This window comes from Choloepus didactylus, chromosome 4 (genome assembly GCF_015220235.1).
Source record: "Choloepus didactylus isolate mChoDid1 chromosome 4, mChoDid1.pri, whole genome shotgun sequence".
NCBI lineage: Eukaryota > Metazoa > Chordata > Mammalia > Pilosa > Megalonychidae > Choloepus > Choloepus didactylus.
The window spans coordinates 80,722,635-80,738,085 of record NC_051310.1 but is presented as its reverse complement, the minus strand read 5'-3'; the positions used below and the strand labels follow the sequence as shown (position 1 = coordinate 80,738,085).

General features: G+C 44.8%; 1 protein-coding gene across 2 annotated transcripts in view; it reads right to left on the bottom strand.

Annotated features, from left to right (window-relative positions):
- The window catches only part of IGF1R (insulin like growth factor 1 receptor), a 342,034-nt gene that overhangs the window by 279,429 nt on the left and 47,154 nt on the right, over positions 1 to 15,451 (bottom strand). For both annotated transcript variants that reach the window (XM_037832932.1, XM_037832933.1), the window contains exon 2: positions 809 to 1,354. In XM_037832932.1, coding sequence (XP_037688860.1) covers positions 809 to 1,354 — 546 coding nt within the window. The remainder of the gene's footprint in view (positions 1 to 808; positions 1,355 to 15,451) is intronic.

The window sequence follows — 15,451 nt, the reverse complement described above, 5'->3', positions numbered from 1 at the left end:
GGCTCTCAAGGTACTGGCCACATTAAGGCAAGCGTTCTGTTAGGGAAAACAAGTATATTCCAGGTTAAGTAAGGAAAAGCTTAAAATACCACCACCTGATCCAGCAGTGACCACTTTTCAAAGTTCTTTCACATCACTGATTTCGTAAGACTTTCACAATCTTCCATAAAGAGGTGTAAGAGTAAGAAACAGAACTTGGGGTTTGAAACATGCGCCCACTACTCAGCATCCTGCACGTACACGGGCTCTCCCACCTTGGCTAGGTGCTCCATCTTCAACCAGGATGCCTATGGGTCAGAGCATTGTCAAAAAAGGACCAAGGGCAGAGGTCACCACTTTCACAGGACATGCACTGGCTCTTTATTTTTCCTTCACACATATTCCAAGGAAGTCCTGCAAAAGCTATCCTTTCATGGAAAGGATGAAAGAACTGATATCGAAGCAGCCCCCGGCCAGGGTTTAAGGGACTTCAAAGAGTTACCAGGTCACCTTTCTCATCAGGAATTCAAGACGGAAGGTCAGCAAGTTTCCAGTCCAGAAGTGCAGTGAATTATTTTCAATACACAATTTTGACAGCCTACAGCCATGCTACAGTCCCTAAATTCCCCAGGTGCAAAAGAAAGCAAACCCAGACTACGTGCTAGGAGCAGATTGCACGTGGCAGGCGTGCCATGTCCCAAATGCGGTACAACCCCAGCCCTGCCCAGCGAAGCACGTGTGTGTGGAAGAGGAGGGAGGGCGAGGAAGACGAGGGAGGAGAGAAAAGTGAGAGAAGCAGAGGGAAAGCCGCGGTCGGCATGAGTCTTACTTTTCTGGCAGCGGGTGGTGGTCCAGCAGCGGTAGTTGTACTCGTTGTTGATGGTAGTCTTTTCGCACAAGGGCTTCTCCTCCATCGTCCCCGGACAGAGGTCCCCGCATTCCTTCGGGGGCTTGTTTCCCACAATGTAGTTGTTGGACACCGCGTCCAGGATCAGGGACCAGTCCACGGTGGACAGGTAACAGAGGTCAGCGTTTTTCTCGATCCTGATGGCCCCCCGCGTGATGTTCCTCAGGTTGTAAAGCCCAATATCCTTGAGGTTGGTCATCTCGAAGATGACCAGGGCATAGTTGTAGAAGAGCTTCCAGCCGCGGATGACGGTGAGGTTCGGGAAGAGGTCGCCCAGGCTCTCGAGGCCGGCCACGCGGAACAGAAGCAGGTACTCGGTGATGACCGTGAGCTTGGGGAAGCGGTAGCTCCGGTAGTCCTCTGCCTTGGAGATGAGCAGGATGTGGAGGTAGCCCTCGATCACGGTGCAGTTCTCCAGACGCTTCAGCTGCTGGTAGTCATTGCGGATGTCGATGCCGGGGCCACAGACTGCAGGGAGACAAGAGGCAGGACAGATCTGCGTGAAAAGGAAATGAACTTCAAACCCATGTTCAAACACGCAATGTGGTCCATTTCTCAGGAGCCCTACATTACGGTGAAAGAAATAAGATGCAGCTCTTCACTGAAGACTAACTTTGGGGATGGCTGACTGGGGCACCAGCCAGTTGGCTGTCATTTGGAGAGGACGTGCTCTTGGCTAGCTGTTGTGACCCTGGAAGACACTGTCCCCAGTCTACTAGCAGGCAAACGAAAACCGAGAGCCCAGGGTCTCACAGGAGAGCACAGAGAGTCAACACTGAACCCCAAGCCTGCCTGACTCCACAGCCACCAGGCTGCATGCTGTCCACGATCTCGACAGAGCCCTTGTTCCCTAAACTGAACAAAAGCTCAGCAGCTCATCCAGCCTGAAGGACACCAAGCAAGACAGTCTATGCTGGAGAATAGTCACAGTGACCCAAAAAGAGGGGACTCAAGGATACATGCTCCCTGCTTTCTGCTAGCCTTTGCTGAGAACCAGGCAGGCTTTGCGTTCTTCCCAATACTACATTCATATGGGCATAAAGGTGATCTTAACAGTAGGATAAAAAACGTGAGTTATGTGAATAAAAGGAGTATACAATTCCAATTTAGACAGCATTTTATTAAACAAGAAAGGCATGCTTCCTGCAGAAAGGTTAGGTAATAGCAAAAAGATAGTAAAAATCAATAATCTCAACTGCCAAAGATACTATCTGCTTAACACTAACTATATCTGTTATCTTTTCTCTATAAATCTTCTAAGATTAATGAAATCAGACAATAATATAATGTTTACAAACATGTCTTTATCACTTAATATGAATCCTTCTACATCATTTTAAGAAGGGGAATAATACTAGAGTATGAATATGAAGCAGCATGAGGGTTTTTTTTTTAATCCAATCCCCTATTGTTGGACAATTAGGTTATCATCCCTTGTTTTCCCCCACTTTCAATGCGTCAGTGAACATGCAGATATCCAAGACTATTACGATAAATCCCCAGAAATAGAATTGCTAGGCCAAGGCATTTATAGATCTTAAAGGCTTTAATAAAATAGCCACAACACGAGAGGACTTTTATTTTTAAAATTCTAGACACACCAAAAAGCACTTTGTTACTATCCTTTCTTAGGATTTAAAACTCCCTGAACCCACTATTAAAGCTTCTCACACATGGTAACGCTTTCTGATGGAAATAATTCATTAACTGTTAAGCACCCTACATGTGTGACATTGTGGGAGATGCAAAGAAACAGACAGTACCCCATCCTCTGGGGAAGCTGATGGTTTGGGCCAGAGGAAAAGACCCAAGATAAACAACTGTGATAGGAGGTGGTCAGTGGTGTGCACCCAGCAAGTCCACGCTAGTTGTGTAATTGAATTAAGCAGCTCATGGGAGCTTTGTCCTTTTTTGTTGGAGCAGCAAGGGAAGTTTTGCACATGAGCTGGTTCCTGAAGGATACAGGTAGAATTTTCAAACTGGGTATAATATCCTAGAGGCCAGAGAAAGGCAGAACAAAATATATTCAAGAAAGAGCAAACCTGATGGCTCCAGGATATAGAGAAGAGGAGAGGAAATGAGTCTGGTAGAGGCCAAACCAAAAAGGCTAATGCCTGCCTCAGGGACGAGGACTCTATCTCACAGAAATGAAGCTCTTGAGTGGGAGACAAGTTCAAGCTGGCAGCCAAGTAAGGGACAAAATCAAAGCAGAGTAGACAAGCGAAAGGAGAGGAGTCCAGCTGGGGGTTATAGCAATAGATGGGAATGGATCAGAAATCAGTGGTGGGAGTGGATGCAGATGGGTCCAAGGGCTGAGAAACAGGGCAAAGCTGGAAAACCTAGAACGTGAAACTTCCCTGGGTCTAATTCCCTCATTTTACTGATGAGAAAATGAAGCCCCTGAGACAGAGAAGAGAATGGAGAAACCAGCACTTGCAGAACACCCACCCACACACCAGACAGAGGCTGTGCTGGAAGCTTTTGATGCATCATTTTGTTTAATCTCATGTGATGCTCTTGACAATACCTCGTGCTAGGTAATAGAACCGCCACGCTGAAGATGAGGAAATAGAGTAAAGAGAAGTCTGATCATTCATCTAAGGTCACAAAAGTAAGATTCCAGCCCCTTCGTGGCAGAACTTGACATAAGATTTCTCAACACACCCAGGTTTCAGCATCCTCACCTGCCGGTTACCTCTGACCCACTCCAGCTGAGCTTCTGGCTCCAGCACAACACCAAATAGCTCCCAGCAAAGCCCCAAGGACCCTGTCAAGGCCAACGCCAGTTCCCTGTCCTCATCTTGACTACTCTGGGGTTGGCTGCATTGCCGCCTTCTCTAGGCTTCCCTGATTCTCATGCCCACTGACCACACCTCCTCTTCTACCTGCCTCTGAACACTGTTAACTGTCTTGAGTCTGCACCTCGCTCTGCGATCTTGCCAGACATGGCTTCCTGGGCCACCTGTACACTGGATGGTTCTCAAATGCAAGTCACTGACTGTGCTGGTTTGAAGCTTTTATGTACCCCAGAAAAGACCATGTTCTTTTAATCTATCCCTGTGGGTACAGACCTATTGTGGGTGGGACCTTTGATCAGGCTGCCTCAATTGAGACGTGACCCACCCCATTTAAGGTGGATCCTAATCCTTTACTGGAGTCCTTTATGAGGATAAAAGACAGAAAAAAAAAAAAAAAAAAAAAAAAAAACAGATTGCTCAGAGAGAGAAACGCCCAGAGAGCTTGGAGAGAAAAGACCCAGACATGCTAAGAGAGGACCCACAGAAGCTCAGAAAGGAGGCTGCTGGAACCAGAAGCCAAAAGCCAGGAAACCCAGGAGCAAAGGACCAGTAGATGCTGACCACGTGCTTTCCCATGTGACAGGAGTCCCAGATTCCAGCAGCCTGCCTTCAGAGTCCAGGTATCATCCTGTCGATGCCTTAACTGAGACATTTTCATGGCCTTAGAATTGAAAATTTGTAAACTAATAAATCCCCATTGTAAAAACCAACCCATTTCTGGTGTATTGCATTTGGGCTGCTTTAGCAAATCAGAACACTGACAAAGATCTTCTGAGCTCCAGAACTGTATATCTATCTGCCTGGTGCACATCTCCACCACCAAGGTGTCTAATAATGCAATTCCTTCCCCACAATAAACCCACCTCCCGAACTTCCATATCTTGGCAAACAGCACTCCCATCTCCGGACTGCTCACGTTAAAAAGTCAAGAGTCATTTTTGAGTCTCCTCTCCCCTCACGCCACACACATCCGGTCCCGCCACAAGTCCCCAAGGCTCCAGCTCCGAAGCCTAGTGAGAAGGGTTAATGACCTCCACACCGTTAGACTCACTTCTTCACCTGTGGGTGTCGCTGTCCCTCTCCTACCTCATTGGCTTCCCTGCCAGTGCGTGTCTGCCTCTTCAGGACTAACTCTGACCTCCCTTCTTACCCTGTCCACTCCCCTACGAGTCGCTCCATGAAGACGGGGCATCATTTCCCATTTACGAGTTCACTTCTACAGCCCCAGTGCCTAAAACAGTAGGTACATCATATGCATGTGCTGAATGAATGAATTTCACCCCCTCTGTCTGCCTCCGCTGCTGTACTCTAGTCTGAGCCATCGTCATCTCCAGCCCAGACTACAGTCATACCTGCCCCATAACCCAGCCTCCCCCTGTCCATGTCCAACCCAGCAGCTGCAGTGATCTCTCGAAACACAAAGCAGATTAAATCACACCATTGGGGTAAGAGGCAGGGGGTGAGGAGACGTCCACTGCCTTCCCATCACACTCAGAATAAAATCCAATCTCCTTAGCGGGGTTTTCAAGACCCTATAGGAGCCCAACCCTGCCTGTATCTTCCACCTCATCTTCTAGTACATTCTCTCTGCGTAGCATACTCTGGACACCAACCTCAAACACACTCCGCTCCTTCCTTCTCACATCCTGTTCCTTGGAACATTCCCCTTGCCCACCCCACCCCTTGAATGGCTGCCTCATTCCCATTATAGGGGCTCAATTTAAATGCCACCTGCTCATAAAGGCTTTGCCCAAACACCCTAGCTTCAACAGTCCCCCCAAAGCCCCCTAACTCCCACCGCCAACCCCCAGTTCTCTACTTCACCTTTTTCATAGTGCCCTTGCACTTGAAAAGCGTCAGTGCCTGGAAGGATGTAGTTAGCTAAATGTTTACTACCTGTTACTCCCCACCGAGGAGCGAGTCCTGGGGACACTGGCTGCGGACAGCATGTGCCATGCCCTGTTTCCCGTACCTAATGTACCTGTCACACAGCAGCTTCGATAAATACCTTCTGCCTGACTGGGTCCCGAGGAGAGCCTAGGGCCCTGATTTCCAACCTCAGGTTAAGTTAACCTGAAGCGGAATGGAGAGACCCATGTCTCCATCAAATATTAGCTACTAGAGTACTCTCCAAACCAACAAGTACTCGCCCCACTTTAGATCAGTGTCTCAATGTGAAAGCCATTATTCTTATTCTTATTCTTATTCTTATTATTATTATTATTATTATTTCTTCTTTGGTACTATTTCATTTTCCCTATGCCAAACCTAAAAATTCTGTGTACTTTTAAATCACTATAAATGAAATACATTAATTTGCTCCTAAATTAGAAACAAAAAGTTTCTACACATTATGGCATCTAACGTGGGTTCGATCAGGTTATAAAGTGTCAGACATCAATGGATTTGCTATGGCTTCCAACTGACCACAAACACTGAGTACTGGGGAAAGAGAGTGAAGATTCATGAGCAAAGATTGTGTGAACACTGACATCTCGATCAAAACACAGGCGTGCAGGCAGAATCCACGTCCGGGTGCCACCCCGTGGCCCTCCCTAGTCAGTGTCCCCCACCCAGGTAGCGGAGACCATGCCACAGGGCAGAATGGCAGCTCCTCCAAATGACCACTGCGGCCTCTGCACTTAACACTTTCCCATTTGTAGAAGAGAAGAAACAAGTGGGAAGAAGCTGCCCACTTATCCCTGAAGAGAAGGCAAGCCCAGGCCACGAAGTGCGAGGCGGGACTGGCAACCGGCCATTTCAGTCTTTGGGGCACGTTGTGATAAAAACAGAAGGAGGAACACCGCGCCAGGCCAGAACGACAGCAGAGTGTTCAAAGGGCACCAGGCGCAAACAGGAAGGAAGGAGAATACAACAGACTCCTTTTGTGCCACGAAATAATACGAGCATTAAGGGAGTAAATATCCATCGCTGGTGCAAGGAGAGACACGCCCTGGCCACTGTTCATTGATGATTAAAAGGAAATTGCGAAAGGCCCTTTCTCCCTTTTCAAAGCAACGAATTTCGGCATGATCCACAAAACCCAACAACTTTCCGGAAAGGCACTGGAATGTGAAACCCCAGGCTGCCCTGTAAAGAGTCACTGAAGCTTCATGGCTATGCAGGCCAGCCGGAAGCAGCCAGAAAGGACACAGCCGGGAGGTGGGCTGGCAGGCCTCCCCGGCAGTGCTGGAAGACAGCGAGCAGCGGCAGCAAAACCGAAACAGAGCTGGGAGCCAGTGATGAAAAGGGGAGCAGGGGACTGGAAGGGGCGGGCAGCACCCTGGTCCCCCAGCCAGGCCACCTCCGATGCTGGACAGTGCCTGGGGTATAGTATTCACTTCCCAAAAGATACCCTTTTAAATAAAGTGCTGCTGTCAAAAGGAACTCTCCCCCCACCAAAAACAAAAACAAACACAAAAAACTCCTAAGTATTTTAGAAGAGATCAAAAGGGAGAACTTCTCCTCTAAGAACTTAAGTGAATGGCATAAACAAACTGTGCATATCTGGAAATAAAACCCTAAGAGCAGCCTAATATCAGAAGAACTAATAATGAAAAGCATTTGGCTGAGAAAATCACCAAAAGCTGTGTACCGAAGTCTTTTTAAAGAAGACCTATGCAAGAAATGCAATTAAGGGTTATTCTGTACTCTACATTATATGCAACTTTGGGGCTCTGAGAAAAGAAAACTGCAATGATGGGGGTCTGAGTTCCAGCCCCAGCAGGGGGGGCACATCCCATCCCTAAGCTTCATTTTGTTTACCTGAAAAAAAGGATGCTGAGACTTGCCCTATAGAAGCTGTCATAAGGATCAAATAATGGCTTTTGTGTCACTGCCAAAAGTAACAAGCCTTAGGCAAGGTTACTACATAAATGAAATATTAAGTGACAATACTCATCCATTTGCTACTCCCAATCTAAATACTACTAATATACCACAAAGAGGAAAAATTAGCAAAATCATTGATTATCCTTCCGTTCTCATTTCCATTAAAGAATACGAGAAACAGTCATCTATTTAATTCATTGTTTTCAAATGTGTTCGATTCATTAAAAAATATAGAACAGTCACAGCTTATAGTTGGGAAGCACAGTTAGCATTAGTTTACTGCAGGTCTACAGGCAAATAATCAGGGTAAAACAGTCATCATCTCCAGTTCTGATGGCAAAATTCAACGTTAACAAAACCTTGGGGTTTGATACAATGAAGCTACGTTGTCTCAGCCATGGGCCCACCATCATAGTTCTTTACTTCTCTTAAAAGGAATTCTTTGAATAACTTACTACAACAAAAAACTGTCTCTAGACTCTGCTTGCTGATTCTCTGTCAAAGTCAGACTGACTTGAAAGGATGGGAGAGCATCAGTGTGTGGCTGAATTTTACACAGGGGGGACAGACCGACCACCGCTCCAGCAAGTGGGAAATTAAATGAAACAAGAGTTTTAATACATCAGTGAACAGAACTCCGGGGCTACAAAGAAGGGACCCCAACTCTATCACTGAGGAAGTCAGGGGGAATTCCAGGAAGAAGGGATCCTTGAAAGTCTGAAGGATGAGTGGAACTTGCCAGGAATAGTTGGGGTGGGATGGGGAGTTGAGGGTGGTGTGGGAGGTTGGGGTGGGAGGCAGAGGTGGGGGGATGGGAAGAGGGGTGACACGGGAGGTGGGGCAAAGGGAGATACGTACACCTGGGAGGAAGCAGAAGCTGAGGGGCAGACTGGTGGCAGTTCAGGGGACCCCCAGGGGTACAGCCTGTGTGGCAGGGAGAGAAACAAGAAAGCAGCAGGACAGATGCTTAAAAGCACACTGAGGCCAGCGTTACCTACTCAATGCTAAGCCCAGCGTCATTTTGTATGTACCAGGACAGTGTTCAAAAGCTTGAGAATGCATGGGAAGCCCCAGGGAGGGCTTATTAAAACACGGAGTGCTGGAGCCCAAGAATATAGCGCCTAGGTGCTCAGCTGATGCTGATCCTTCTGATCTCAGTGACCCCCTGGGAGAATGACTGTGCTAGGAAATAATCCTTAAACCCCCGCACCTGTCACTACCATCTCCCCCCCACACACACACACCCCTATATTTGCCATGCACAGCAGGTGAAGCCTGTGCACTCATCCAGTATATTTCTTAATTTGATCTTTCCTCTACCAGAAAACCCCCCAGAAAGCCAGAGAAGCCACACACACAACACAGCAAAGACAGAAGGAAAATAGGGTGGAGATAGAGTCCCCAGCACCCTGGGGTCCTCCGCGGCTGAATTTGCTGCCCTCTCTCCTTGCTATTTAAGGTCTGAACATCACCCTCCACGTGCAAGGGAGAAAGGAAGCCTGGGTTTCTTAGAGCCCACTCGTGTCCTGAGCAGCACATTGCTACCAACCAGACAACCAGAGATCAGGCAGCAAAAAGACAGCGTTATGATAACAAACACCACAGATACTCCAGAGTTTGTTACAGTAGAATTTTCTGTGTAAGTGTAAACAGACACAATTCACGTTAAGACTTTTATCTCCATGTGTCAATGAGAATGTGTTTACATTGTATATGTACATTTGTATTTCACGCAGACAGCAGTCCCCGCCAATAACCAAGGGCAATCACTTAAGAATGGAAGGCTGACTTTCAGAATGGTGACTTTCAGAGTAAAAATTTAAAATTGTCAATTTCAATTTGCAGACTGCCCTTTACTGTCCCACACAAGAGCCATTTCCATTATACATATAAATATAATCTAAAAATCCTTACACACAGAAAGTATAATCCTGAAGTCTAGGGACCTAAAACAAAGTGCTATAATGCAGCAAAGAACTTGCAAAGGTTGATGAAATGTTCATATCCTGCCATGCCAATTAAGAAATGGAAACTTCACTGGGAATTAATTCAAAGGCTGGAGGGAACACAAGCCCCTCTGTCACCTCCACTTCAAGCATCAGCTAGCCAAGCAGCATGGTTCCTAACAAAGATTCATTTGCTCTAAGAGAGTAGCAACAACTGTTTTCCCAGATCGTCATAAGAACAATCACCTCACCCACTCTAACAGTTACTCAAGATTTTTTTCTGATTGTAAAATATCCCAAAGTCCACTTGACATTGGTGGTGATGTCTGACTCTTTTATTCTACTTTAGTTAAATTCTATCTTTCCTTTTTTGCTTTTTAGCTGTCATGTTTTTTTTCTCTTTTTCTTTTGTCTTTCTAACTTCTTTGTCTCTTCCTCCTTTGTAGGAGAAATGGAGATGTCCTTATATAAATAGTGGTGATGGTGGTGAATACATAAATACGTGACTATACAGGGAACCACTGACTGTTTACTTAGGATGGAAAGTACGGTGGGTGAACAAAACCATCTCAAAAAAAAAAAACAAGTTGATGAAGAAACCTTGAGGACACTATATTGAGTGAAATAAGTCAGACGCACAAGGACAAATATTGTATGGTCTCACTGATATGGACTAATTATAATATGTAAATTCATACACACAAAATTTAAGTTACCAGGATATAGAACGAGGCTAAAGAATGGGGAGCGGTTGCTTTTTATGAGAATGTTCAACTAGGTTGAACTTAAGTGTCTGGAAATGGACAGAGGTGACAGTAACACATTGTTGTGAGAGTAACTAACAGTGCTGAATGGTGTGTGAAGGTGGTGGAAAGGGGAAGCTCAGAGTCACGCATGTCACCAGAAGGAAAGCTGGAGGTCAAAACATAGGAATGTATAAAACAGTAAATCCTGTGGTGGACAATGTCCGTGATTAACTGTACAAATATTAGACATCTCTTTCATGAACCAGAACAACTGTATGACACTATAACTAGAAGTTAATAAATGACGGGTATATAGGGAAAAATATACCTATAGCAAACTATGCCCTACAGTTAGTAGTATTTTAACATTCTTTCATCAACAGTAGCAAATGTACTATACCAATACTATGAGTCAATAACGGAGCAGGGGTTAGGCGTATGGGAGGATTTCAGTTTTCTTTTTTTGTCTTTCTTTCTTTTCTGGAGTAATGAAAATGTTCTAAAGATTGAAAAAAAAAATTAATTGTGGTGATGGATGCACAGCTGTATGATGGGCAATTGATTGTGCACTTTGGATCTCTGGATAATTGTATGGTATGTGAACAATCTCAACAAAATAAAAATTTTAAAAAATCCCGAAGTCCAATATTCTAAGGCTTTGTGTTTTAAAAGAGCCCTTATAAGAGCATCTAATTATTCACATTTGAGATGTCTGGCTGACTTTCCAATGAAGAAGCACCCAGGGACTGCACGGCCCTGGTCATCCCCAACCCACTTCCACACCCCAAGACCTCACTGAGCCCGCCCGGAGCCTGCATCATGTGCGAGAGCTTCGCCTCATGGGAAGGGTTTCCCGGGGGCAGCCTCTACCATGTCACTCTTCAATCTCTTTGTCCACAGGCACACCTCTGTGTACAACAAACAGTTCTCTGAACCTCAGAACATTGAATTTGTGCAACCAGAGGACAGTGCCATGGGGATCCAGGCACTAGGGGAGGTGTGGGATGTTGCTGAGACGGGCAAGGATGGCACTGCTGGCTACATACATGCTACAGCCTGACCTGGAAAAAAATGTGCCCCTTCTGCCTCCCCCATCCCCATGATTTTTAATTTTCTGCTCAGAACCAAGCAAATGTTCTACATAAAAGTCAGCTCTGTGTTTCCTGTTCTCTTACTGGCTTAGTTTTCTAGGACATGTTACATTATTTCAGTTACAATGATGTTTACATCCTAATTTCAGATGTATTTTAGTTTATGCTGCAATACTCTAGTTTCCTTACATCATACTCAACAGTGCAAGACTGAAAGCCTTCCTCCCAGTCCCCGTAAGGTCAGGAAAAAGACAAGATGCCCACTGGCACTGCTGCTACTCAACATTGTACTGGAAGTGCTAGCCAGAGCAATTAGACAAAAAGAAAGAAAATGCATCCAAATTGAAAAGGAAAAAGTAAAACAACCTCTAGTCACAGACAACATGATCCTTAGAAAACATTAAAGAATACACACACACACACACACAAACTGTTCAAGTTAATCAACAAACTCAGCAAAGTTGGACATACCAAATCAACAAGCAAAAATCAGTTGTATTTCTATGTACTAGCAATGAACAATCCAAGAAGGAAATTAAAAAAAAAAAAAAAAAACTGGATTTACAATAGCCTCTAAACAAATAAAATACCTAGGATTCAATTTTACCAAGGAGGCGAAAAACTATACCCTGAAAACTACAAAACATTGTTGAAAGAAATTAAAGACAGACCTAAATAAATGGCAAGATATTCCATGTTCACAGATTGGAAGATTTAACATTGTCGAGATGACAATACTACCCAGAGCAATAAACAGAGTTGATGCAATCCCTATAAAAATCCTAACAGATTTTTTTTTTCAGAAATGGAAAAATCCATTCTAAAGTTCATAGGGAATTCCAAGGGACCCAAAACAGTCAAACAATCTTGAAAAGGAAGAACAATTATAGAGGATTCACACTTCCCATATCAAAACATACTGCAAAGCTATAGTAATCAAAACAATGTGGTACTGGAACAAGAACAAAATATGGAGCAATGGAACTGGAATTGAGAGTCCAGAAATAAACCCACATATCTATGGCCAATTGATTTTCCACAAGGTTACCAAGTCCATTCAATGGGAAAAGAATAGTCTCTTCAACAATTGGTGCAGGGAAAACTGGATATCCACATGCAAAACAGTGAAATTAGATCCCTATCTCCTACCTTATACAAAAATTAAGTCAAAATGGATCAAAGACATAAATGTGAGGGCTGTAACTATAAAAGTCTTAGAAGGAAACAAAGATATAAATTTTCATAAACTTGGATTAAGCAATGGTTTCTTGGATGTGACACCAAAAACAGAAGCCATAAAAGAATAAATAAATGGATTTTTCAAAATTAAAAGCTTCTGTGCAAAGGAAATTATCAAGAAAGTGAAAAGGTACCTATACAATGGGAGAAAATATTTGGAAATCTTGTATCTGACAAGTTTTTAACATCCAGAATATACAAAGAATATCTACAACTCAACAACAAAAAGACAAGCCAGTATAATAATGGGCAAAAGAATTTCTCCAAAGAAGATGCACAAATGGCCAATAAGCACATGAAAAGAATGATCAACAGCAAATCAAAACACAAATCAAAATCACGAGATACCACTTCACAACTACCAGGATGGCTATAATCAAAAAAAAAAAAAAAAAAAAAAAAAAAAAAAAAAAAAAAAAAAAAAACCAGAAAATAAGTGTTGCAAATGATGTAGAGAAACAGGAAAACTTGAGGAGTGCTGGTGGGAATGTAAAATGGTACAGTTGCTCTGGGAAACAGTTCGGCAGTTCTCCAAAAACATTAAACACGGAATTACCGTATGACCCAGCAATTCCACTCCTGGGTATATACCCCAAAGAATGAAACAGGGACTCTAGCAGATTGTACTGCAGCGTTCACCGCAGTATTATTCACAACAGCCAAAAGGTGGAAGTAACCCAAGTGTCCATCAAGAGATGAATAAACAAAACATGGTACATATATATAATGGACATATACATAATCAGCCATAAAAAAAGAATGAAGTTCTCATATATGCTAAGCATGGGTGAACCTCAAGAAAACATGCTCACTGAAATAAGCCAGACACAAAAGGACAAACAGTATTATTCCTCTTAGACGAAATATATAGACAGTAAGTAAATTCATAGAGACAAGAGAGCAGATTAGAGGTTACGATGTATGGGGGGAGGGGGAATGGGGAATTCTTGCTTGTTCTGTTTGGGGTGATGAAAAAGTTTGGAAATACTGGTGATGGTTGCACATTATAAATGTAATTAATGCCACTGAATTGTACACTTGAAAACTGTTAAAACATCCAATTTTGTATATATTTTTTTACCACAATTAAAAAAATATGTATCAGTCCTTGGAAACTCCTACAGGCTTTTTATACGATTCGGAGGCTCTGCTAGAGAAGAAGAGTTGTTGGGTTAGGACTCAGGGATCAGCAAACCTTGGTTCCATTTAACTACCCACCACATAGCCTGAGGCCAGTCACTCCATCACTCTTAATCCAGATACAGTTCTGGAACTACATGTATTCATTCTTCCAGCAAATACTTAGAGAACGCCTTCCATGTGCTAAGCCATTTCCAGGTGCTGGGAATTCAGCAGTGAACACTGTTCCTTCATGGAGCACACGTTCTTGATGGACCCTGAAACTCATCCCACTTCCATGTCCTGTGACTCAGAGCAGACGCCCATGGACTCAGATGCAGCGATCACAACACAGACTCGATACCATGGGCTTGATGCATATTCAGACAAAAGTAACCGCTCTGCTGGACCCCAAATAAATTAACTGGTCCCTATTATGGTGGAGAGATGGAGAGATGGAGAGCCGGGGTGGTGGGGGGGGCGGGGGATAAAAAATACCTCACGACACCAAGTCCCAAAGCCCCAGTGCTCACAGCGGGGGTTACTCCAACAATCAAACCCCAAGAGCTACACAGAGCAGGAGCCCCGAGAAAGATGCGCCCACAGTGGGCTGCTGGGGTCATGGATTTAAACTGCAGAGAAAAGAAGAGAGGGAGTGATGTAAGGGAGAGCAAAGAGAGGCAAGGCCTGCCAGGGGAGGGCAAAGGAAGCCTGGAACAGAAGGCACTGAGAGAGTCAAGAGAGAATCTCAGCTGCATGCAAAACTTCAGCAAACTCCACAACCACGGAAAGTAGCAACCACTGAGGGGTTTTGAGTGTGAATATCACACAAACAAGGAGTTTATTCTGGCAGCAGTCAGTAACCAAATGAAGGCATGGGGAAAAATCGCTGCCTCTCAAGTGGACCAGCTGGAGACAGGTCATGTGGCCAAGGCACACCAATGACCAAGGAGACACCAAGCTGAACTGGAAGGAAAGCAGGCTCAGCCACAGCTCTGTCCCCAGTAGCGCATACATTAGCAGGCATTTGGATGCAACCAGCACAGCCAGAAATGTCGGGGTGCAAATGGGGGTGCTCAGCAAGAGCCATGCACAGACTCCCTAGGGAAATGGACTCTGGACACACGGCTCCACAAGCAGAAAGAGGTCCAGTAGGCAGGGGGTGCCTGCATGCCCCACTCTATACAGTGGAGGTGTAGTAAAACACCACATGCACGCCAGCCGGCTCTGCAAACTCATTGTGGCTGTATCTTGCTGTCCTACACAAGGCAGGGGAAGAATTCTCATCCCATTTCATCAATTTTCCAACTGCGGATATTCCTGTGTTGTATGCATGCGTAAAGGCAGGCACCACTGCACCTCAACTGAGCTCTCGTCTTTTAAAATCTGGCAGCATGAACATGAGAAGGATTGAGTCCATCACTGCTCCAAGCCTGGCAACTCCAAGCCCCTGCCTTCCCTTAAGGAATCTCTCCTCCTCTGGCAAAGGTCCTTCTATCTTCTATAACATCTGCATTTATGATTCTGCTCTGATCCCTCCAGGTTCGTCTCTCTGCACAAGGAAGAGCATTTTTTTCCACTCTGTGCTCACCCGAGCATCTGAAGACTGGTCTGAATCTGACATCTTCACTGCAGCATACTGGAGTTTCTATGGACCAGGCATGCTCCACATTTAGGATTTCTTCATTGTGCCAGGCCAGCCTCCACCCACCAGCCAAGAAAGCAGCCCATGGAAACCACCACCCATATCCTGCCAGGAGAGGATATCTAAAACCACTGCCCACCCAGGCCTTGG